Here is a 27,307-nt window from a genome sequence, read left to right as displayed (position 1 = left end):
ACACCAGAATGACTAAAGTACCTGCATCATTTATGCGGAGTTTTTTTTTTTGTGATTTTTCAGCGATAATGGGTTTGTCGCTAGCTGACTATGTGCAGTTCATCTCCACGTCACACCTGGTTGAACACAAGATTCCATTATTGAGAGCTCTCTGTCTATAAATTTCATAAATGTTTAAAAATGGTCGCGCTTTGTCGACCACTTATTGATGGAAGGAGATGACAGGGAATTTATTCATCATACAAATGTCATTTCTTTCATTTAAAAAAAAAACATCAGGTTTTAGCACTGAGGAATTTGACAGGATTTGGTTCACAAAAATTGAATGGAAAAGACATCAAGCCTGGTAAAGTGTGAACATTTTCCTGACGACCGAGGGAAAATATCACAGATTTAAAACAATGGGCCGCCATCTTGGTCTGCAACACTCTGGTTATCACAGCCTCTGAAGCAGTCCATGTTCACCATGGTCAGGTTGACAAAGGTAACTCAGCGCACCTGAACAATTTTCACCTGTATTTATTGTTTAATAGCATACCTCAAAGCATTCTATAGCCATAATTCAACTGAACAACCTGATATGTAGAGAATGGTCAATACCTTCAAATATTAATAATTAATATATACTTCTATTCAACATCCGATTCAGTTAATTTCAAACCGGTATTGGGATTAAAATTGAAGGAGAAATGTTTTTGTAAATTTATTTTTAACCAAGATGCCGTGTCACGTTTCACGGTTCTGCTTCCTTGCTAATTTCTACGGTAGAATTCCTCTTCACAATAAATTGTGTTGAAATCCTTTCCGCTCTTACGAGTTTCACTCCGAGCGCTTATTGGATGGGAATTATTTATTTATTTGTATTTGTATGTGACTTGTAATGAACAAATGAATAGTTAATAAAACCCATATCTCCATACACAAATATTTTGTATGATGATTGGATACCAATCAATAGTCCAAGTTGACGGAGCATTCAGTAAGATTTTGAAGTCAACTTTATTGTTCATATAATTCCAGTTTTAAATTTTCTCCTATATTTACTCTACATCGATCATCATAATGGCCGACTTCCTTTTAAAACATGGATAAAAATATAGATCTCAGCAATATTTGTCCATTCATTTAAGAGCATCACCGCCTAGTTCTCAGCAGCTCAGTAAGGTTAACACATCGACTGCTGAACTGTAGATCGCGGGTTCAAATCCAGCAGCGGTTTTTTTTAAAAAAAATTCAGATTGCTAATGTTCTACTAAAACTGCATTTTTTGACTAAATAAAGTAATGTTGAAAGTTTTCAATTTCAAAATATTGTTGTGTATATCCTCCAGTTTTCATCCATATCAAATTTCTCTGGTGTAGTATATACCTCCTTAACTTAAAAACATGTTTCCCCAAAATCTTGTTTCTGTGTAAGTTCGTACTCGGTGATTTCGAGGTGTAAAAAATCTAACCATCTGTGTGTGAGACTTGATTTTCAAAGTTCTAAATCAGTTGATTTCATGATTGAAGATCAATTAAGCATAAGTCAATATCAAGCATTGTTTTCCAACAATCTATCGTGCTGATAAACACGAAACAGAGGGCAACATAAACTTTAGGCTGCTATATGACAATTTGTCTGCATGTTTGCTGTTATTGGCACAATAAATGTCTCCCATGGGGGATACGGGTTAGAATAGGTCCTCAGTGCTCCTTGCTTGTTGTAAGAGGCGACTAAATGGAGCGGTCCTTCAAATGAGACCGTAGAAAATGAGGCTTTGTGTCACAGCAGGTGTGGCACGACAAAGATCCCTCCCTGCTCAAAAGCCTAAATTTTGCAGCCATTCACTGCCAATGGTGACGTATAGAACCAATTGATACAATAAATGTCCAAAATAATAATTTTCAAATGCTCATATTAATACTCTGAAATTTACTACTTAACTCTATACATGTATGTGAAATTGATAGAACAGCTACCATGCAACAGTTGATCAATACTGGTTATGACCAGTTCTATAGCACAAAGAGCTCTGTCTTTAAAGTGTTAAGTTCCTGGCGGAGGGGAGGGAGAGGACACAAAATTACTGTGTTTCATTGTGAAGTGTGCAATATAATTTCAAGGTAAAATTACAGTGGAATATCATTCTTCTGTGTTCTTATTCAGTTTCTCTTGTTTGTATGGTATAATACATGTAGATGGGGTAACAGTCAGATTGCTGTCAAACCAGAAAATCACACTCCATGATTGATTGATTGATTGATGTTTTCCACCACATTCAACAATTTTTCAGTTATATGGTGTCGCCCAGTTTTTTTTGGTGGAAAAGAGAACCCAGATACAATGTACCTGGGAAGAGACCACCGACCTTCCAAAAGTAAACTGGGAAACTTTAATTTCTCACTTACCGGCGCGAGCAAGATTTGAACCCGCGCCGACAGAGGTGAGAGGCCGTGTGATTTTGAGCGCGATGCTTTAACCACTCGGCCACAGAGGCCACCAGTGACACTCCATGAAAATGATTGACTGTATCTTAGTTGTGTGACATCACAAGGTTACCTGATTTTGGACAAATTAATGTTGAAATCCTCCTTTATATTGACTGCAATTTAAAGAGAACATTACTACATCAAGAAAGAGGTTGAAGTCCAAGATGATATATATATCGGTCTTTTTTTCAATCGGCATTTCCATTGTGGGATGCACGAGGTAGTTCTTAATCCTGATGTTTGCAGTGGGCGAAAACACTAATACCTTCAATTTAAAAGAAGTTATTGAATCCCATCCCCCCACCCCCTTAACCATTATGATGCAATCATGTTGGGATGCTCTGTCCAAAAATAATATTGGAAATGAAATTTCTGCTGTTAACAGTAAACCATATTGGAAATAAATGTAACTCTCGTCTCTGTGGGTCTCTGTCCTTGTGGAGGATATTGAAAATCAATGTCACGAGAAACTCGCATTCCCGGTAGATAATTACCACTCATTAAGTATGTATGATATCGTTGGATCAACATCGGCAGTGTGTTTTACTGTTGTGATAATCAATGAAATTAACTGCATCTGCAGGTATGCGCAAAGAACGGTAATTAAATGTTTCCACTACACTTTTGAAATCCTTCAGATGCCTAGAAATGTTTGAGAATTTACTCATCAACTCTTGTATTTTAGACTTTTCGAAGGACTGCCTAAGACGAAAAAACTAATTTCCACTTTATCAAAATAGTTGGATAATATGCTCCCTGAAGATTTTGTTGGGAAAATAAAATCCATGCAATTTATGAAGAACCAAGCTTTCTATTTTCCTGTACAAAATTCCCACACCAAGAGGACTTTTCTCTCTAGTATTTCTGACAATGATTCGTAGCTCTACAACTCCACAGGATAAAGGGCAAGATCCAAAGATCGATACTGTATAAAAATCTATATTCAAGTCAATGCTAGAGAGGGTGGGTGGGGGTGGGGGTGGGGGTCAACGGGCAAAAACAAAACCTACTGTAAGTTTCTGTCATTGGACATCGTGTCCATGATTTTGGGGGGGGAACGGATTGACTTTTTAAGTATACATTATAGAAACCACGTTTACACTTTCATTTGTGAATAAAACTTACAGTAGAAAAAGTATAGAGAGATAATAGATAATCGATTTTGATTTACATGCAATATTCATTATATTTACTTTAAAGATAGGGTAGTGGTCTTCATGAAAACTGTCAAATTATAGTCTTGTCAGACATTGCATGGAACTTTCAATCTTGCCCCCAAAGACAAACTAGGTCAATTTTATAAACTTCTCCGACTTATTTACTCACAGTGTGATTGGTCGATGCACTAATGAGAATGAAGCAACTTACCCTCTCTCTGAATTATCGGCTCAAATACTCTATAGCGAGTGTGGCTCAAATACTCTATAGCGAGTGCGGCTCAAATACTCTATAGTGAGTGCGGCTCACTCTATAGCGAGTGCAGCTCAAATACTCTATAGCGAATGTGGCTCAAATACTCTACAGCGAGAGCGGCTCAAATACTCTACATCGAGTGCGGCTCAAATACTCTACAGCGAGTGCGGCTCAAATACTCTATAGCGAGTGCGGCTCAAATACTCTACAGCGAGTGCGGCTCAAATACTCTATAGCGAGTGCGGCTCAAATACTCTACAGCGAGTGCGCCTGAATACACATTTTCAGTATTGTATATTAGAAAATTTTGTCATCCGTCATTTTTTTTATTACATGCGTGTACATGTAACGATTAAAAACACAAACAGATCGAAGAAAAAGAAAATTCCAAATATACTTGCTTGTAATGACGAAATTAAATGCTAATTAACTTTCTTGGTCTCAAAACTGTGTAATAAAAAACTAGCCATTTTCATTATCACTTTTTTCCTTTTAAATAATTCCTCCTCGTTAAAATCTATTGTTCTACAGTAACCTGAAAACAAATGAATATATTCACTATTACAAACTTGGCAGGTTAAAGAATATTCACTGTTCGAACCATCTAGGCTCAATCATGAATATTCGTTATATATAGTACATTTGTACTGCACACATTAGATGTCAAATGTGCTGAACAATAAAATCTCGTCAACCAGACACAACAGTCTGAACGCAGGCAATAGTTTTGATCAAATTCCATCACTGAAGCGGCCCTGCTATAATGTCCATCATTAGAACGTGTTAATCACACACCTCTCTGTGCAGGTTTTCAGGTGTCACTCGGCCAGGTATCATCCCAGCATGGAATACCTTAAAGTGGACAGACAGCTAGCTACCTGTCACATCATGGTCAATCACATCACCTGGTGCCATCTCCCCTCCACAGTCAGGTGAGAGACATGGTAATTCTCAGGTAAAAAAAATATAATATAACATCTGTTTTCTCTATTGATCAAAGAAAAAATCTGCTCACTAGGAAGAGTTGTCTCCCTTTCAATATATATTGGCTTATTAAGAAACTAACAGAGAAATCTCAAGGGGTGCTCAGGGAACATTGTTATTTAAATTAGTACCTTTACAGCAGAGAGAGAGAGAGAGAAGGAACTCAATCTTTGATTTTAACAAATCGTCATTTGTGGGGTATAAGTGGGCGTTTGTGTGTGTAAGTCCAGGCATTTAATACCTACATCGTGCAATTTCCAGTGCACACAATCTTAGTAACCTGACACAGCAACAAACATTTTTATTTCTATTCATTCCGTCCAAGTCTGCTAGCTAAGAAAGTCAAAACAACATACCCCAAACAATACCAAAGAGAGAGAAAGAGAAAAAGAGAGATGGTAAATAGAAACAGAGTGAAGAGAGAGAGATTGAGAGAGGTGGTGTACCTAAAATTCACACATGGTCATGACACAACAAACTTATATAAGTATCATTTCTCCTAGAAAATCATGAAGTGGTCAGAGAGACCCAGAGACCATGCGGTCAGCAGTGTCTATATAACCATTTACCTGAACACCTCTATCTGGTCACTTACCTGGACACCCAGCATGTCCAGCTCCGTCCCCACTGAATCTAATGACATCACAACGGTCAATAAGAATCTTGTACACACATTAAGTCCATATATAAACTGATCTGTCCAAGAACTACAGGAATTCAATAAATAACCCGTGTGATTTCTCCCAGCACTGGTTGATCTCTCTCTCAGTGTGTGTTTTCAATAGAAGTAATCACAGTCAGGCAGGAGTTGTCTTTCCCTGAGTGAATGGGTATATAACCTGAGCTTTTGTTGCAATACCTGTGTTTAGAAACTCGTCTGACTAAGGGAAAATCTATACACCACCGGGGCTTACAATGCTATTGTGTGCTTGATGAAATGATCGTTTAATGGATTCCCCAACTCTTTTATCCATTTTTAAAAGATTCCTGTAATGTTTGTTTTTCAACTTCACCACCAACGAAACATGAATATTTATGTTTAATGACAGGGAAAGAAAAACCCAGGTATTTTTCAGTTATATTTAAAAACTGTGACAGCTTTTTTTTTTAAAAACCATATCTGCAAACTTCTAATTAAGTACACCAGCAGCTAAAACAAGTCTCGCCTGTTAAACAAACAGAATGAGGGGCGAAATGGAAAGCCATCAGTTATGACATTGATTATACACCCCATCGCTATATTAAAATGCCGTCTGAAAATACCCAGTCTTAAGAAATCAACTTGACACCGCGCGTAATAACGGAGAATGTTTACTGTACTTAGCAGCCCAGCTATGTGTGGAGGAATTCTCTGTATAGAGAGAATAATCTCCTCAAAAAACACCATACGATTCTGAGCTGCATGTCAACTTTCAATATCCAAAAGTGGTCGACTTTTGTCATTAGTCAACATATAAGGGATTCATAACACAAATATCCTTTCTTTGACACAAAATGAAAATTCAGTTTAAAGACTTAGAATATTTGATACAAGTAGTAACATACTGCTTAAATTTTTTTATTTCAGCAATTTTTAACTTTTTTTTTTAAATCACTGCATGGTACAAACTATCCCATACCTATACAAGCATTAAATTTGGATTAAATATGCATTTAAAACATTCTAATTTTCCAGGTGTATTGTTTTTTAATTTTGTATGATATATTGTATGAATATACAATTTTTGAGATAAAATTCTTCTACTGAAATCGATGCTGACAATTGTCAACTCCACACAACTTTTTCATGCATGCACAATGCATGAAACCTGTCTACACAAGTAGGGTGCGAGAGTGTATGTATATATGTATAGTCCAACTGCTCACTATCAAGTCATTATACAAAGAGCCAAGTCAACTCAAACATCAACCTAGTACACGCAGAAAGATAAGTGAAAAACACCTTTATAAAAGAATCAATTAACATCACTGAACTAGACCCGATACCATCTGTGAACCAAAAAAAATGAAAATTTTCAAAGCTTTTATAAATGATCTCTCAATTACTGTCCTCTTAAAAATTCAATCACCTGCTTCCAGCACGAAACAGGACAATTCTTATTTTGCGGTAATTTTTCCTCTTAAAATGGGCGACACCTATCATACTGTGTACATTATAATGATTTTGCAATGTGATCAGCCCAATGCCCGATGAGGCAATGATCGGCAGATAAAATCTGACAGATTAGATCGTGATTGAATATTTAATATCATTAATAAACTATTATTATGGTACCTGCCCCATCTTTGATAACTTCTTAATTAATCAAAGTTTAATTCTCTTTTGCATTATCATAAAAATATTGCATATTCAAAAAAAAGAAATATTACGTATCAATACATTCAATTTAGAGAAACAGAAAGCAAAATTGTCAATTGAAATATATTAGTAGGGGGAAACATGAAAACTAATGTAACAGCTAGACTATATAATGGATTCATTGCGACATATCAGGAATTCTGGTGAAAACACGTACAGTATCATATTCTATTTCATTGGACCAAAAGAAGGTTGTGTTGTCACGAAGAAATTTGTACAACACCAGAGGACTCCATTACGTAACAATGCATTAATTACATTACACAATATATTAAGGCTTGACAGAATCTTTTTCTTTACAAGAGAGACCATTCCAATTTAAAATTGCATGTTCTGTCAATATACATAAGTTGCCTTGTTTCATCTGCACACTGTTCCAATGCAAATTTCATACTTCAAGAGAATTCATCAGACTTACAAAAAGATAAAAAAAAAAAAAACCAACAGCACCTGAAAATTGGCATAAATGTGAAGTGCTGTTAAATTCCCCCCCTGTGTGGATCATTTGACAGACATTGTCTATGTTACATAACACTCAACATCACTTGTTTTATTAGTCCCAAACTGCAATATTACATAAAGCGGGCTTCCTCAATTAATAAGCTTGTCAATTTCAAAATGGAAACCAGTTAACCCCAATAAAGCTTCTGTAAATTTCAGAAACCACACATTTCGCTTTCTCATAGTTGCCATTGTCAGAAGAGAAGGATAAACAGCTTGATCCCCTAGACAAATAGTAAACCAAAACACTTGGCTGACCACTAAGTGAAGGACAAGATGTAATGGCAATATTAAGGACACTCCAGTGTTAAAACAAAACAAAATTCAACACTTCCTATTACAGATACGATATCTAGGGAGGAAGGGGGGGGGGGGTGATAATGTCACAGACACTGTCACTTGACCATGCAGTGTATATTGAGGCTTTAAATTGCAATGTGTCCGCATAAGGCAGGGTGGTATTATAAGTCTCAATATAGGCAAAGTTTACCAGAATTTTAAAAAAAATTCATTTTAACTGGTGGTCACCTGAAGATTTGGTCAGTTGTAGAGGTGAACTAGATCAGAAAAATGAATATAATTGTCCATTCAGTGAATTGCAGATGCATGGTCATGTCAACAAAAGTTTGTGTAGTCCGGGTTATAGGAATTCAATGTTACCGGTACTCGACGTTTCAACCAAAATAACTTGAAAACTCCGGGGGAGATGCAGTTTCGTCAGTTACCGCCTTAATCAGACTTAACTCCGCGAGAACAGCGATTGTAACTCTGACTCTTCAAGCATGATGCCTCTATTCAGAAGGGAAACGATGTATAAAGAATAAAGAAAAATCCAAAAACCAAAAAAACAAAGAAGAGAAAACGAGAATTGAAAGACTTGACAGAGAGTTTCAGAAACATCCGACTGCGGTCATAAAGAACAGCCTGAATACACCTTTTAGGTTTAACATACTGTCTTACTGAACACACCAATCACTTATCACCTGTCCCAAAAGCTTGTATAGAGCCCAATCTTTTGACATCTGAAAATCAGCAGAGGTCACATACCCCATGTTTTCTCCTACCCATAAAACACAAGCTTCAGTCAGAGAAACTATAATTATCGACACGTTAAAAGCCTGATTAAATTCTTTATCCAATCATTTCCACTCTAAACAAACAGCTTAATTGCTAGCATTCATGTGACAGAGTAAACATTGGCTTTTCCCTTCACCAATGCCAGTTAAACTCTCATGTAACCATACCCGGACTGTCTGAATATGTAACCGTTGTTTACCCAATGTTGAATGTAGATTGATACCGAGAATAAATTAAACACATATACACCAAACCGAATAAAAAAAACCACACACATCCAGACAGTAGGTACCCAAACAGAGTTATCTCTCCTGAAAAGGAATATTATCTGAGCTCTCGAGTGGCATTGGGATGAATTGATGAATTTAGAGCTTGACTTCACTTGACGTAAATTGCACTCAAACTGTAATTAAATTGAATGAGACCCCTTATGTTGAGCTAAAGAGCTCCATTATACACACTCGATTCTACAGGCCCTCCTCAATACAGTCCCACACCATTATGTTTCTACACAGTGTATGATGAGGAATAAATTAATCTCAATATATGCAATATCAAAATCTTTTGAAATCTAAATTCTAAGCCCAAGTTTTAAAAAAAAAGTGCTGTCACATGTGAACTGCATTATATAACATGCATTGATAACACTATAAAATAAATATATATTTTTTCAAACTTGAGTGGTCCATTGTGGAAAAGGCTTAGCACTGTGTGAGCAGGAATGATGAAAAGTTTGATAGTTTTTCAAGAATAATAACAAATGAAAACACAGGCATTTTCAGTCTTTCCTAATTTCTGTCCAATTCCTACATCTTCATAAATCTCAAACATCTTTTTTTAGGTGCCCCCTGATCTGACCTGAGATAGCCAGCACCTTGATCTGACCAGGTATTTACAGGTTAAATGACCAGTGAATGGACAGTAGGAGGGTTTATATCTCTATATTGATTGGGCTCTATCACTTCCCCTCTGCAGTGAATTAGATTTATAACTTTTTTTTATCAAACACTGGGAAGGTGGAAGTGGCTGGCTTGATATATATCCCTGTCAGTAAATCACTGCAATACTTCACATGAATACAGAGATTGCCTTACAATTACCTGTGAAATATATACTGTCCTAATAGCTTAGTAAAAAGAGTTATCTCCCTTAAGTTACATAGGACACAGGTGAGAATGGAGTTTCCTCCCTTTGTCCTAAACCAACACACTGATATGAACTGTCAATCACGCCATTCTTATCCCCTTTGGAGCCAATAGACTGGTCATTTTCCGCTCAGTTAAACATTGCTGAGTTTCCACAGCAATACGATACCTTTAACTTCTTTATCAGCTGACATCTTCATTTCTTTCTTTTCTCTGAGGAACACGCCAGTAAAAACTTCATCAAGAAACCTTCAACTTTGTTTTTTTTATCTATATATTTGCATGTTTTTCTTCTGTTTTATCCTACAGGAGATTTTAATGCACTATGATGAAATATGTTGTAAATAAGAGTGTGAAATCAAGAAAAACTTGAGACTTCACAATTCTCTTGAAGCACTGAATGAAGCACCCCTTCTGAAGGGTCCAGCCACTTCAAATTTCATGCTCCTTGCAAGTTGTACATCCTACAGAGGTGAAAGTTCAATGGATCACACTTAAGGTCAACTTTGAAATCTCTCAAACTTGGATCTCTTTAATTTCAGTTCCCCTTATCTTGTCCTGAGACTGTTTATCAGTACTGGTTCCCAGTGTAATTTACTGCTTACATCAACCATAACCATCCCAGTACATTCTGCTGTAAAACTTCCTACAGTTCTCAATTACAGACATGCTTCTTATATCCCCAAGAGGCAAATCTCTGTCTCTCTCTCTCTCTCTGTCTCTCTCTCTCTTTCTCTCTTCCTCCCTCTGTCTCTCTCTCTCTCTATCCCTCTCCCTGTCTCCCTTTGTCTCTCTCTCTTTCTCTCTCTGCCTCTCTCCCTCTCTGTCTCTGAGCTCCTTGTCTTTTTCTTTCTCTCTGTCTGTCCCTCTCCCTCTCTCTCTACATTGTGACATCATAATCAATGTCAATCAAATATTAGCATGTTTCAAGATACAAAACAAAAGATCTCAATACACTGTGAATGGTAGAAATCATTGCGGATGGTTTTCACCGGCTAGTTTTCACCGGCTAGCTATGCCAGGCAAAAAGTATCAATACGCATCATCCTGATACACAAAACGTGACAGTGTTTTGTTTTATCCATCAATTATCATCTGGTGGGGTATTTTTTCCCTAACATCTGGTGGCAAGTGTCTGTGGATGTATATATATTTACATGCTGAAAGAATATAATTGCTTAAGACATGCCACTCAAAAATAAATTTTTGTCCCAGAAATCAAAATTTAGATCATTATTCGACTTGGATTTAGATATGTCAGAAATTTTTCTAGTAATATGTTAACAAGGAGTCTGTCATACTAGAATAAATAAGATAGCACTTTAACTATTCACACAAAAACGATTTTAAAAAAAAGAAAATGTGCATGCTTGAAAACACCCATTTAATGGGAAAGGGAACATTCTGATGCTATGATCCACGACACAAAACGATTCTAAGGAATTATTGTAATTAAATTGTACTTTAAATTCAATTACGTGTGCCCCGTTTCTTGATCTGAATAAACATTATTCTTAAACTGCTATCAGATAGGATTACAGCCCCATCATCTGATGAAAATAAAAAAATGAAAAATTATATTTAATAACAATAGCGCATAAGTACAAGATAACCGGCAAGAAATCCACACCTCGCCAAATTAAAATGTGTGATCCTATTAGGTCAAAAGTATTTTAAAAAGTTTATAAGAAGGATTAAGTGGGCACAAGTTCGTCCTGTTGTCGTGCCAAGACCAAACCAAAAGTGAATGGAACTGAATAATAATTTATTTTTTATTTCCTCGACTCAATAGCAGGTATTTGTTCTCGATTATTGGTCACAACATTTAAAGCCCTATTAAACAATGGCGGGACCCATAGGGTGGAATTTAGTGACCCGGTTTATAAATATTTAAACACCTGAATCTTAATATGCCTGTACAACAATGCATCATGTTTCAAAGAGTGTTTTCAGTGTGAGATCAGACTCGCTGATCAAGGTCTTTAGAAAGTTTTGACTATGGAATTTAGGTCTTTTAATTGTTAAATGGAAAGATAAGTCTGATAGATTCTAACAATGTACGTAACGCCTCACTAATATTTTAAAATGAATCGTATTAAACGGGGATTTCTTGACAGCTAGACGGTGAAACTTAATACATATATTCACTACAAAGCGTCCAATAAGTAATTGATTTCTGTTGTCTGAAGAAGCATTTCACAGCTCCCAATATATCGATATTTAGTTACTCTTTGTTTAAGAAGAGTGACTTGTCAGATTAGCAAATGGCAATGTCTATTTGATTTTGAATTTCTCCTCCATGTTGTAACACAATTCCTATATCAACCATGTTTAATTCGACAAAACACGTTAATAAAGACATTAAATCCGACTCCATCAGTAGTAGTATTTACCGATTTATTTTCCACTTAATATTTCTGTACATAAAATCCAATAAAATGTTGAAAATTCAATGAACATCATATCGGAATCTTTTTCCTTCTTTTTTTAGTCACAAACTCGGCATCCCCGTTCACATACTAGCTGTCAATAGAATTCTACATCACCATCTCACAAAATCACGCTGCTGGTAAAATCATCTTCAAATTATCATGCAAGATGGAAATTGTAAAAAGTTTGATAAAACAGGGATGAAACTCATTTAATCCACATAATAAAACAATTGATTATTCTTTATACAAAGTGTTTTCTATTCCGATGATTTACAGGTTTTCCTTCCTCTCGTCTGGACATTGTCTCAACAGGCCCTCCAAGCTGTCTGTAGAGCAAGTGATAAAAACGTCAAACACTCCCGTCTTTTTTATTTAAAATAAATAATTAATATACTAGATACAAAACATTGCCTGGTGGGAATGGGTTATGTCCGCGGAGGTTGAATCTACCAGAGGAAGGAAGGAATTTTACTTGTTTCACGAACATCAATTCAAACCCAAAAATTTTTATAACAAATTACGCGGTATCATCTAAATTCATATAAATCAGCTGTGTATCATCAAAATTCATATAAATAAGCATCGTGCAGACACCACATATTCCTATACGATATCTTTTGTATTCACAATCAATGTCTAAATTGGATGAATATTTTCTTTCCACCATGCATGTGTATACCTTCAATTTACTTTCATCTGTTTGTCTGTATCTGTCCTCAATGTCTGGTCTGTCTCTGTCTGCCATGTCCATCTGTCTGTCTGTGTTAGGTCTGCCTATTGTCTTTATGTGTCTGCCTAAGTCTTTATGTGTCTCCCTATGTCCGTCTGTGTCTGCCTAAGTCTGTCTGTGTCTGCCCATGTCTGCCTATGTCCGTCTGTGTCTGCCTATGTCTGAGTTTGGTCTGCCTAATGTCTGTCTGTGTCTGTTTATGTCTGTAAGTGTGTCTGTGTATCTGTCTATATAATGTTTGGTCTGCCTATGTCTCTCTGTGACTATTTGTCTGTACAGTTTAATATCTCTATCTCAGTGTTATGCTGTTAATATTGACACAATCTTTATCTGTAAACTGTCCATTGTTTATCAACCTCTTATTCTGTCAATATACACCTTTATGTTAACTTTACACTTTGGTCACAGATTATCACTGACCTATTACAATCAAAACACCCATTACAGGCCCCTATAACTGTCAAATCAGATCTCTCTCTCTCTCTCTCTCTCTCTCTCTCTCCTTAAAAATTACACTAGCACGTTAAGGTGACATAATACTGCCTTACAGCTTATCAAGTCCCTCCCTTCCCTTGTGCGGGACCACAGGTGTATAAAGGTTAATGCATCAATGTGTAAAACTCTTTATCAACGCCAACAAAACGTCTATTAAACATGACATTTTCTGTATTCTAAAGGCAAGGGGTTGTCAGAACCTAATTCCTAACACAGGGGTCACATCTCTAAAGATGCCCCATCAATTATTTTCACACCGAGAGTCTAACACTTGCTGTTTTAATGTGAAGTCGGATCATCACACACTCCAGGCAGCCAGGAATCCATTGAATTTTGGCTGTAATCCGGGGTTCCCTGGATATTTTCTGGATACATCAAGTACAATTGTCCTCGTGGGACTGGGGATATTAACCAGACAACAGTTATAAATGTACTGTTTTATTGGAATATACAGTCAATATCAGGAGGGGCCTTCACAGGCTCTGAAAGTTAAACACAGACACGGCTAACATCTCTATTTCTGTCTTGTCGACACCTATATCATACACCCTTGGTTTTGTGTCCCCTAGCACCCCCCCTCCCCTCCCCCACACTCCCACTTCTGTACAAGCACCGAGTCCTAATGTAACAGATGGAAATTCCCATTGGTAATGCCCATTAATAACAGACTGTGTAACTAAAAATGTCTGCTGCAGTCTTTACCAACATTCGCCTCAATTATGACATTTCTTGTCAGGCAAAAGATGTAGGTCTGTATCATAATTTTTCTCACATTTTACAGAAGGGGGGGGGGGGGTGTCCCAGCGACGGGAGAAACTGTGGATTGATAACCGCTGACACAGCTGAATTTTTCACTCATTCTGTCAATGAAAACCTTGTTATGATATCTCACTCATAATCTTCAGTCAGCAGCAAACCGTATCACCAGCCTCACATGTATATAATACTGATATGCAAACAACTCTTTTCCTCTATAACATTTGAATTGCTTTACATGAGACACGATAGGTCTAAGATTCTGATAAAACTCATCCCTGCACTTTCAATCCTTGACATTTTTGCACTTGGATATGAGAACACCAAACAAGCATGTTCATGCAATACTTTCATTCATTCTCGTTAGAGTCCTGTTCTGTTAATTAAAATTCCTACAAAGTATTGATGGATACTAAGTGATATATCCCTTTATAAAATCAATACCACGTGTCCAGTCTGCTTCTCATTATAATCACAGACCTGTATTTCATAATTGTCTAATCAATACCATATCATCCATTGTTTCTCACCTGTATTTCATATAAACGTGAACAAATTATCTCATAATCCCTAAAAACCAGCAAACATTAAATACTCCCCGAGACTGCTGCATATGAGCTTCCAGGTCTTCTAAAGTTATGCGAGACTGCTGCATATGAGCTTGGTCTTCTAAAGTTATGAACTCTTAATTATTATATCAAATTGTTACAGACAAGATTATAAATCAATTAATCTAGAATCAATCCGACACCTGAATGACAAAGAAACAGTGAGAAAATTTCTCCATACAGTCAATCATTTTGCTAATTGTTGGATGATCAATGTGCCGGCCTCCAGATTTTCCTCATTTTCTAAAAAAAAATTATCACACAATGGCACCACTCCAGATAAAGATAAATTTGACTACCCGGGTGAAGTATGTGGTGTGTGTATTTCTGATTTGGAATTTTTCTGTAAATTGCCAGATTAAAGGGTTTGCTTTGTGAATCACCCCCTAACTTTTATAAACCCCAGACAATTCTAGTAGATCAATCTCCTAGTGTTTGCCTTTCATGTTTACTCTGACAACCTTGCCCTTGTTTCAATGGGTACTGTCTAAAACAGTGCATCATGTAAGGGGAGATAATAAGCTATCAAAGGGCACATAATTAAGTAGATCTCCTCAAATCCCTCAAAATTCCACGTAAAAAAAAAGCATGAAAATGTGATTCTATTGACAATAACAAGTGAATTATCAAGTGCTTGTATGTGCAGGATTCATGTCAGCTTATTTAATGCCTCAAACATGGTTTTCAATAACTTAAATGTTGTAGTATCTGATACACACACCCCCTCCTTTTTATTTTATTTTTTTACAATATTCCTGTTCAGGAGTACTGGTCTATGTTTACTTTATTTAATCATGAAGCATTCAGAGATATTGTGTCTGTGATAGATCAAAGTTATGATAGACCACTGCACTTACAAATCATAAATAATGAACCTCACTGGCGTTCCCCAAAAATTTTTGATCCACCACTACATCTAGATTGGAAGAGATTACAGGCGGCTGCAAGTCTTTCTAAATAAATCATAGTTCATGCGTAGTTGTATACAAACACCATATTGAATTAATATGCTGCACTGGTTACATGCCAAGACATATTCTCCATAATAAATGGTCAGAGGAGACAGGGCAGCAAAAGCAGACCATCTCCCAGACTCCGTGATAAATCACTGTACACCTACCTACCACCATACATAAATCAGACCATCTCCCAGACTCCATAATAAATCACTGTACTAGCTACCCATTGTACATAAACCATTCTTAGGCATTTTCAACCATCCAAAAGAACTAACTCATACACAGCTTTCCCATCACATGCCATCAAATCTCCCTGACACAACACCGGGCTCGGGGCCATATAACTTAGAGGAGCTCACTTTGGTCCTTTAGTCCCATAGAAGGAACATCAGGAGAAACGGCCTAATTTAGATCAATAACACCCCACCCACCCACCCACCCCCAATTAACCCTGGAACCTCAAAAAAGGTCAAAGTGAGCTTGTCAATTATCAAAGCCCCCCCCCCCCCTTATAGTCCTGGAACCCCATCATCCAATAGTCTAGTTGTCCTCTAATATACCCTTTATAAAAGCTGTCAATTCTACCTTCCATCAACAGCTGACAGTGTTGTTGTCACTGGGGAAGTTTATTTATACCATTTCACCTCTTCATTGAACGAAGATGACAACAATTTGATGCCTAATTACAGTCACGTTTACACAACATTACTGCCTCCCCACAACAACAGCTGTACCTATGGAGGCATTGACTGGATTCAATCGGCAGTTCATCGTCTTCCCCAAACACACAACACAAACTGTGGCCTCACCAAAACACTCAACACCAACATCTTCAATTTGTCCCCCCCACTCCGCAGCTCAAATTCTATCAAATCCTCATTAAACCTTTCCCCGACAACAGCTGTGATATAACAATTAACTTCGTCCTATCTGTAACAGGTTAGAGGGATTCTGTCCACACTGCTATAAGGAGTCTCATATTCTGCACCCTCTTCATTATAAACAACTTAACTTGCAGTGATGACTATGAAATAATTTTGCTGCAATTAATTTGATTTCCTTTGCTAAATGTTCTGTGTCTACTACAAATATGTCACTCAGAGCTCTACTAGCCTGTCTCCTCACACAACTTTGTCCTAAGCATCTCACTATAACAGTTTAAGTACAATTTTAACTGCCCCCCCCCCCTTTACTTCCATCAGTTCATAAATTAAAACTATTTGAAAACCAGCATGTGATTGATGTGTCAACACAGTTCCTAAATATATAGATACGAATGTATTACCTGACCCCTCCCTCTATTGAATCAGACCCCAGATTGTTAGAACATACACTGTATGTATATAATATATTGTATATCTGGCCCTGGTGAGTGCCTTCCCACTATTCGACCCCCCAGCTGTTGTACAACCTATGAACATTGTACTTCACACCCCCCAGTCTGTGTTAACTATTTGTTTTACATATCTCTGTCCAGGGCTGACATGTGTTTCTAGTTAATGAAGCGCTATAACTATTTGTCAGGTATCACTCTCAGATTAGCAGAGTGATGTGCACTAACACTTTTTTCCCTAAGCATCTCCTCAGATCCTAATGAAATAGCATGCAGACAATGTCTCTTCCCATTAACTACATTGTCAGAGTGTGTTCATTTACATTGTAAGCTGGCACAACCAGTATCATGAATGAAAAATACAGCTGGTCCTCATTTACTAGGTCCCTGCTCCTCGACACTGTGTTCACACAGGGAGCTACTTAAGAGTATGAAATAACTTGTTTTCTGCTTCAAATTTCTTTTTTTTTAAGTGAGAAGAGTGACAATCATCACATTTTAGCAGTAACAATAGATGTTTCTAAAAACAGATCTTACAAGTTACCCTTACCTAGATCAATCTCAGTCAGGGCAGACACAAAAAAGGGAGGTGGAAGAAATTGGGGCAGGAGGGGGGCAAAAGGCCCAAAGGAAGGAAGAGAGGAAGGAATTATGGGATGGCAGGAGAGAGGGATGGAAAAAGGAGGAGAGAGGATAAGAAGAGATTATGTGGGAGGAGGGAGAGACTGGACCCTCGGCCTATGGCCCCTGCATGCTATTGGGACCCCCAGTCTATACAGCCCCATGACTTACTTTCACTTTCTTTTTTCAATTTACAATATATCAATGAAATGTATGTCAACAGACTACCATGTCTGTATGACCTTGACCTATAAACAACACATCTCAAAATTAGTTTGTAGTACATGTTACAGGGTCACATGTGGTCATTGTATGTGGAGTGGTCTGCCGGGTTCAATTGCCAGTTGCAAGATAGCTCAGTTGGTTGAGCATCTGACTAGAGATCCAGGGGGTCTATGTTTGAATACCGGTTTGGACATTTTCTTTCTTCCCGTTACACTTGCGTAGATCATTAGCCCAGCCCAGAGAATCATTTGTAATATTTCCTCAACAAAAAATTTGTCAAGACAAGTTTAAGTTACGGGAACATGCAGTGACGTTCCATCACTAATGCTATACAACTCACTTTATACTTCCCCTTAATCTTCAGTCCAGGAAGCCATGCAACATGCACTTTCACGTTTTCTAACACTTTTAGAACCATTCCCTGAGCCTCAATCAGACTGCCCTCCCACAACCTTGACAATGTCTCCCCATAAAATCTAGGTCGATTTGTTAACTGTCTCCAGCAGTGAACTGGAGAAGAATTAGTCGGAGAATGAGACTGTTCCGTGGAATAACCTCATGATAACTGAAGCAGATACAATTTTATAATGTAGGGGGGATAACTACCGTGGATTAAATTACCAATAATGTTTTCCTTTTATTTCTCTGCGAGTACAATACACCAGAAAACACAACAGATGTCACTCGGAGAAGTGATATATACATTATATTGACCAAACAGAAGGCAATATGAGGTGACATTACTTCATTAATATTAATACTTAATAATCACTGTACGTGTTTGCTTTCAACACATTCGACACATAAATTGGATGAGGAAAAGATGATCAGAGCATGAGATTTATAGACATCTTCCAGCTTACCTCTACGATACAGTTCTATAGACATCTTCCAGCTTACCTCTACGATACAGTTCGTTTCCAGCAGATTAAACATCTCCATTCTCATCAAGTTCCTTAATCACATTCGAATCAAAATACCAAAATCCAATTCCTCTAAATTAAAAAAAAACTGCTCAGGCCGTTGTTTTTCACTCAAAACCGAATTACATCTGAATTTGACAATAAATCACACCTGCCGATCGGTCCTTTGAAATTAACAGTTGACAAGCAGATAGTGTTGGTATTATTCATGCCTCTCACTTAATTATATTCCTGGTTTTCACTTCTGTCTTGAAAGTTGTTTATCAATTAGTAATTCATAATTTCGCCCTTTCATCTTCCCATTATAATTTCCACTTAAGTACAGGTAAATCTTACACAATTTCTCTACAGTTACTGTAGAAAAATAACAATTGTCACTGTGCGAGGAGAATCATATTCAGTTGTTTTTAACACTTTTTTCCCACTCTCTGAAGTAGTTTTCTGATTTACACACCTCGCAGCTAAAAAATGGAGTCTATAAGATGTGTATATATATATATATATATATTAAGGAAAATTGCTGTCATAAATTAGCCGCTTCAGTAGAGGAATAGTGCTTTCATTATTCCTAAACAAAAACAACAAATTTGACCTGAAGGAGTTCAAAGAAATTTAATCTGTTTACAGATGGTCTGTGCTTCATTTTGTTTTGTTTTAAAACAGTACTTTTACTACAACATAAATCTTCCAGTTCCCAATACACCTGTCAGCCTGCCAACGACATCAGATCTTTAACCCATCAAATCCCCTTATTGAAGATTGATATAGTCTATAAACAATCAAAATTAAAGCATCCGTGGAAAAGGTCTCCATTCCGGACCTTGCAATGATTTTCATAGATCCTCCGAGATTCGCAAACATCTTTTAGTGCATATTACTTCTTTAAATGATCAACTTCGTAGGAAAAAACAAAACAAACATTATTCTTATGGCAGAGTTTGTATACCAATATAGGTAGTATATATATATGTCATGCTGTCCTCTCTGACACCTCTAACAATTCACTCTCATATGATCTCCACATACATAAATTTTCTGTTGCTGTTAGAATTGAAATGTTTCACAATAATCATTTTACTACCAATATACGAGAATTGATATAACTCTTCTAATTGCTCCACTCAAGCTGCTAACAAATTATTCAATTATGATTTGCGTTCTTTCACACGGAAATATTCTGTCGAAGTTCATGTCTTCAGAAGTGTCTGACGTACAACGGCGTGCGACAAATCGACATGTTATCCATCACGGCAAAAATTTCTTTCAAATTTACATTGCAATTTATTCATTGCAATATTATTCATATTTCACACCCAACGAAGAGCCCTTCTGCACTTGTATAATAATTAAGATGATGGGAAATTGTGACGGAATTTCAAAATCAATCTGCAGCAAATATGACAAATTCAAAAAGATCTTACAAAATGACTATAAACTTAACCTTTTATACACTTTTAAAATTTATAAGAAATGGGTTCAAAAATAATTTGGGAAGTCGATAAAACATAATTCATACTGCAAGTCTATTTCATCTTTGGTTTAGGTAAAAAGTTTTAAATTAGTAATACTATTCAAACTGACAAGTGTGTTTTTAAAAAAAAAACCTGCTCGACTGTGAATGCTGATTCAACATCAACACACTGAACCTTGAACATGGTGAACGTTCAGTGCAAACATTTAAAAAATCTGTCATGTTGTGATCTAAACACTGAAAACCTGTCACTGCACAAAAATTTCACTGTCCACCCTAGTCTGTCTGACAGTCGTAAATATGCAATCAGTTTCTCGTGAGTTATGCTTTCCACAACCCCGAAACTAACCCCCCACCCTCCTCCCTCCAAATAAAGACTAAACATGTCAGCACAACCTCCATGCAGGACCTGGCATGTACAACTCACCATTTAGTATCAATCAGAAAATTTAATTTCAATAATGAGATCGCACATTAAAACTCATGCACTGTTAAACAGAGCCATTTATAAGGAAACTGAAAAGGCACACCATTCCACAATACTGAACATTGTAAACCATGTTATTGAAAAATTTCACCCTTATGTTCCGGTTGGAAATTTAAACGAGTGAGAATTTGATTTCAATAGACTGTTTCAATGGTCATTGTGTGGGTAGAAGTGTGAGAGGACCTTTACATACAGGATCAGCTGTTGATGAAAAACATAAATTCATTTGTTCATCCACACAATGCCCCATTTTGTACTCTCATCTAAAAGCACAAAAAAAAAATATGTCCCCATAAATCTCCGGTATAAAATAATATCAACGTGCACTTCATAATGAGCCCATAAAAAGGGAACACAAAGAAATTAAATTCTTAAGGTTACGGCAATTTGGGTATAAACAATTTGCCTTTGTTTTTGGCCAACGGAATGATCTTTTATCTTTTGATCTGTAGAGGAAAGGGTTTCCGAGAGCTATGTATAAAAATCTACAAGTCTCTATTTGTTTGTGTAATTCAAAATTTTTCTCTAAAATGATTACAAGTAATTTGTGTATATCAATATTAGACGTCAGTCTCTAAGTACCAATAGACAGAACTTACAATGTATATAAATTCCCAAACTTTATTAAAAATCTGCCAGTGTGTGTACATTACACCTATACATATCTAAATCCTCTAGGGATTAAATCTAAAATCCAGCCAATATTGAACCCGACAAATTGTTCACCAATGAACTTAATACCAAATAAAACAAGGATTTGGGCAAAATCAAAATGAAATCAATTTAATCGCCAAATGCATTGCTAAATCGGACTTAAAATAAAAAAGGATCAATATTTTGAAATCGCCCGGAGAGAGTTGCCCGCGTCTTTCGTTGAAGTGACTTTACGTCACTCCGCTCACCTATACGTCTTGACATTCCAGGAGATCGCAGGATCTACTGTGAATTCTTGTTTGTTTAAAGATTCCAGCATTATCTAACATTTATCTACTTCTTCCTTACAACTACAGTCTCAGTCAGGTAGATGTTTTACCCTCATCGTCACATAACAGACCCCTGTGGTCTGATAAGTGAGCTTTATAATTACACATTACTTGAGCTGATCCAAGAGTGTCCTCTCTATTATGGAGTTGACCTGGTGGTACACTCAGGCCAGCCCTGACCACTGCAGACAAGTCAGCACCAGAAATTGTGTAATCCATGCAACTACATCGCATATCATTTCTTTCTTGATAAAGTCAGATTGACTGAGGATTTCTAGACTTTACATATCTACATGTAAAAGTATAAATCCACATGCTGATTACATGTGCATGTATCTTAAGGGCTGACCCAGATAGAAAAACAGGATGGAGGTTGGGAAATCTAAAGGGACCAGAGACACCCCTCCCCCTTACAGCTTCATTAAGATACACACTGTAGAAATGCATAAGGATTGATGGATGCATTGATTGATTCCATATATATTTTTTGTATATTTTTCAACGTCCCTCTCCAGAATTTTTCACTCGTATGGAGACATCGCCATTGCCGGTGAGGGGCTGCAAAATTTAGACCTTTATATGCTCAGCGATTACAGCCTTTCAGCAGGGAGGGACGTTTATCGTGCCACACCCGTTGTGACATGGGGCCTCATATTTTTTAGTGCTCTCATCCGAAGGACTATTCCATTTAGTCCATGTCTTATGACAAGTAAGCTAAGAATCCATTTTCTAAATCAATGTGTAATGTATTTTAGTCCAAGTTGACCCTGCTCTCTCACACAACCAGGCATCCACCCTCTTTGAACTGACACAGCCATTAAGAGTCAACATCATTTGTCTCCCGACACACCCACACAAAGTACGAGGCTGCCTAATGGTTCGACAAATCCTTATGTTGACTTAAAAAATTACCGTATAAAATACAGGTTGAGTGCACTTTAAAAGCGACATCTTATTTCAGGGGGTGAAATCTGCCCAAAAGTGCTCTTGGGTTTCAACTCTTCACTCGATTTGCAAAGAGTCGTGTTTCATTCATTGATATTTTCAAACACTGTGTGTGTGCTTTCATTACTCTGTTATGTCTTTCATGTAGTCCCTAGTACCCCAATTTATGCATATCATAAAAACTTTAAATCATAATTAAGCTACAGTGGTCGCAACAGTGTTCTGGATTCTTTTTTCTTTGCTGGTGCCCCGGCTACAGTGTCTTGCCTTTTGCTAAAATGTGGCAAAATAGCCTGCTCTGGTCGACATTCCCTCAATCCTAAAATGTTGCTAGATTCCTCGAAATTCACTCAGACCTGGAAGAAACTCTCCTAATCTGTGCAACTTAAACCCTGTTGCAATATTTCAATCTTTTATTCCAAGACTTCTGTTTTAATCCCGTAATCTTCTAGCAGGAATATTATATTAATGGATCTGGAAGTTCACATGAGTCTTTTTTCTTTCATTACTTAATCCTGAGCTCGGGAACTAAGCGAACTTGTCTTAAGTCTCGACATGCAAGCATGGTGTGTTTGATGAAGAAGACATTGAAGTTGTTAGTAAGTTTAATGGCAGACTTTAACATTAGTATTAACTGGGCTACAATTGGTGCCTGTCTCCTGAATTTCCCCCAGCAGCCATGAATACAAATCTGTCAGGGGGAAGTAACTCCTCTTGCTTTTCTCTCTGATATACAATCCTGTACAAAAACGATATCTGGATCACAAGGTATTATTTTCAATACCAAACTGAATGAAAGCGCTTTGTTAACTGCTAGTACTGTACCAAGCAAAGCAATAAACTTCCAACCATAATTAAAATTCCAAGTGAATTCCAGTTACCAAGGGGGCCCTTAAATTGTCTCTACTGCATATCTATTGTTGTAAAATACATATTGGAAACATCAATCGACATTAACTGATACAAAAGATTCACACATCACTCGATCTCCATTACATCGGAAGTGTACAGACAATTAGTTCTAGTTTAGCAATGGTCATCTGGGTAGGTGGGTCAGGTGTGTGTGATGATTTACTAACCTTGACTTTTTACTCATATGACCTTATGACCCAGAAATGGATTCAATTCTCAGCGAAGCTTTCTTTATCATAGAGTAACTCCAATTAAAACCACTGCACTAGCTTTATGCATGCTGGCATGCACAGGCATGTTTCCGAGTCCCCTGAGCATACAAACTGTGTTATGCGCAAATAACAAAATGCAATATATTGGACAGCAATTTTAAACGGTGTGCCTGGAAGGATGGGCTGCACTGCTGGGGGCAATTATCAACAGAGTTTTAAAACGAAGCGAAATACACAGTATATAGATGATTTTTGTGAATCGGTCCCTGAGTATCGTGTAGAATACATGCCTCTGTGGACTCTATGAATGAAGTCTGCAGTCAGCATCATTGTGTATATAATTGATCCCCCCCGAAGCTGTGTGCTGTACTTAACAGTAAAAGGATCTTTACAATTGCAGCACCAACTTGACATCTCTAAACAACCAATTCAGAATGGGAAGAAAATAGACGAATATAGATCAAGACTAACAACTACCATCTTAAACATTCTCATCGAATAAAGAAGTAGAACTTGATGTCATACATTTTTATCAATCTAAATTTAAGCTGTTGCGATCAGAATGAAAGGCCCCCATTGATCCAATGACTTGGAGTAATGACAGCATATGTAGAGTAATAATTGATTCTACCCTGTATCTATAGCAAGCACATAATGAAGTCTTTGCACATCCCCAGCTTATATCAATTTAGCAAACAATCTGCTCCAACATTGTTCAATTTTCCGTTGTACACATCATCTCAAGATGGACCCCCCCCCCCCCAAAAAAAAAACCACACAACTATTTTTTTAGTTGAAATCGATTTTTTTTAAAACAGGAAATAAACGCAGGACAGGTTGACAAAATCCAATTTAGTGCATAATTTTAGCAATGTAAATCTCAATGCTATAAAGTTCTGAAAATCCAAACTCCGGCTTTGTCTTGAGACTATAGGAATCTGAGAATCACCATGTAAATGTCGGAAGAGGACACCCGTTCATTTACTTGTAGTGTCGGGTCTGTCCAGCATTACATCATCTGAGATTATATAATTAAACAAAGACGGAAACCAAATGCTGCAGTTATGTAATAAAACACATAAAATAAACAGCCAAGAAGAATATCTTATGTAAACAAGTGCAAGCTAGTAAACATGTCAGTTTGTATTCTTCTAGAATTCCCACTGCCTCAATTAAAGACAAATCCACATATTTCTTCTGTCTTATAAGCCATGCATTCGCCTTGCATCACATTTACTGTGGTATATATAAAAGGGCACTTCCTAGTAACCTATATCATAAGGTGTGTGACCTTGACTTACATGTATGACCTTCAGACCTGGAAATCAACAGACATCAGAACCAAAACTGGAATAGTACTGTTTTTATGGTGTGTATAACATTTGTTACAATTATGTACTATGACCTTGACCAATGACCTTGAACCCTAAAATCAAACATTCTCAGCTGCTGTCACTGAAGTAAGCATGAGAATGAAGGCTAGCTATCACATGATATATTACAACAATGTTCCAACGTTCATCCAGGAGACCTAAGATGCCCCCCTCCTTCAGCAAGCTGATATTAGAACACCAATGGATGAAGAGTTTTAAACACAAAGTCATCAAATGAAGAAATTCAATCCAATATTTTTCTTCTGATCTACCTCAAATCCACACATCAATTGAGATTTTACAGAGAGAAAAAAAAAAAACCGGGAGAACATTCACCAACATCAGACTCCAGGATTAAAACATTTTTAACAAGATGAATTGGCAGCAAATGTGCTTCAAACACCACATAAAACCCCAAAGTGTGAAACAAGACATTCACAAAGAGGAGCTCCTATAATCCTGCCAAACATTTCCTATCAAATCCTTCTTTCCTGACTGAGACTGGAGTCTAATACTTTGGTATGTTAGAACTTTTAAGTTGCTCTCTTTCAGATTCTATTCAGCTAAATGAAGTCTTCTTTGATACAAATAAATACCTAAATGTAAGATCACACACATATGTGTTCAATGTAACATTTCACTCCCTATGTCCGACATAAAGACCTCATATTGCAAATTTTGCCTTTAAAAACCATGACAACCACGTCAAAATTTGAAGACTCTGAAGAAATTCTAAGCTGCGGCTAGGTATCTTAAACTCCCATCATCTACAAACATCGCTGGAGATCATCCCTATCTGAGAATTTCCAAGGTCTTATCTCGAAGCCCTTGAAATCCTAGATTTAATTATTACAGTGTACACCAGTGCTCTAGCATATTCATATCCCCCCAACAGCAATCAGATGTTTCAGAAATTTACAATTTTGATCCAAAAAAATGGGTCTTCAGTTCAAAATCTTCCCAGAAGTTACAAACGTTTTGACCAATGTTGACAGATAGATTTATCATATAGACACTGCCTCCTGATTAAATAACAGATATTTTAACACTACACAATAACCCCCCACTCATCTGGCAACAAAACACTCTAGAAATCTGTTATTGATTGGATTTTGTGTATAATAAAAAAAAAAAAAAATATATCAAATTTAATCCGTGTAGTTTTTACATCAGATCCAGGACAATGAAATAGCAAGCAAACACGCTCAATTATACATGTCATTCCGCAACTTACAAAAGCTTCTAACACACACAGGTAATATTACGTAATTACAATGAACACTGGTATGTTACGTATAATTACAACAAACACTGGCAAGACATTATTTTGACCAAGCTTCAATTTGTTATATATATATACTGTCCTTATACACATTGAGAGCACTGCACAAATTGCTCAGATTAAGGTTTCTTTAATACAATAGTGAGGGTTAATGTTGGTAAGCTACGTATGTATATACATTTAGATTTATAATCAAAGCTAGATTTCCAATGATGATTAACAGGTATCATGCAGACATCTCTCTGTCATGAGGGGGTCACAGGTATGAAAAAACAGCAGTAAGGTCCATCGGATGCCACCGAGCAGACAACCAGTACAGTCACTGCTGATCACGAGAATCAACCTCACATTGATGAGAAGCTGCAGGAGAGGTAACAAATGCACTTACACAAAAAGATTTCACAAGAGTACATATTCCCTGTGTGGAAACTGTCTCATTTTGATCAGAGCCCACCGTGAGCCATTCTAGGTGGCTTAATTTTTTAGTGCCCCAGTCTGGGGCCTCAACAAACCTCAAGGAGCCCCACAGATCCCATGGATTTCAAAAACATTTGACAATCCCCACTCCGAAACCATACAACTCTTGTTCCATTCCTCCCTCAAATATGCA

The 27,307-nt window shown here is 37.0% G+C and overlaps 1 protein-coding gene and 1 long non-coding RNA gene across 16 annotated transcripts in view; one reads left to right on the top strand and one right to left on the bottom strand.

Annotated features, from left to right (window-relative positions):
* The window catches only part of LOC125660916 (U1 small nuclear ribonucleoprotein A-like), a 76,117-nt gene that overhangs the window by 39,605 nt on the left and 9,205 nt on the right, over positions 1–27,307 (bottom strand). The window contains exon 1 of one of the 15 annotated variants that reach the window (XM_056146014.1): positions 5,464–5,762. The exons of 11 other annotated variants lie outside the window; for them this stretch is intronic. In XM_056146014.1, the coding sequence (XP_056001989.1) occupies positions 5,464–5,511 (48 nt within the window). In that variant the 5' untranslated portion in view covers positions 5,512–5,762. Of the gene's footprint in view, positions 1–5,463; positions 5,763–27,307 lie in introns of those variants that run through there. 3 more of the 15 variants (XM_048892725.2, XM_048892734.2, XM_048892731.2) reach the window with 3 other exon arrangements.
* Positions 394–9,683, top strand: LOC130049038 (uncharacterized). Its single transcript, XR_008797560.1, has 3 exons — positions 394–484; positions 4,692–4,816; positions 9,647–9,683. It is a non-coding gene; the product is annotated as an uncharacterized LOC130049038 (long non-coding RNA).

Source organism: Ostrea edulis, chromosome 8, assembly GCF_947568905.1.
Source record: "Ostrea edulis chromosome 8, xbOstEdul1.1, whole genome shotgun sequence".
Taxonomy (NCBI): Eukaryota; Metazoa; Mollusca; class Bivalvia; order Ostreida; family Ostreidae; genus Ostrea; species Ostrea edulis.
The sequence above is the reverse complement of the archived record's forward strand: the minus strand, read 5'-3'. Positions and strand labels throughout refer to the sequence as shown.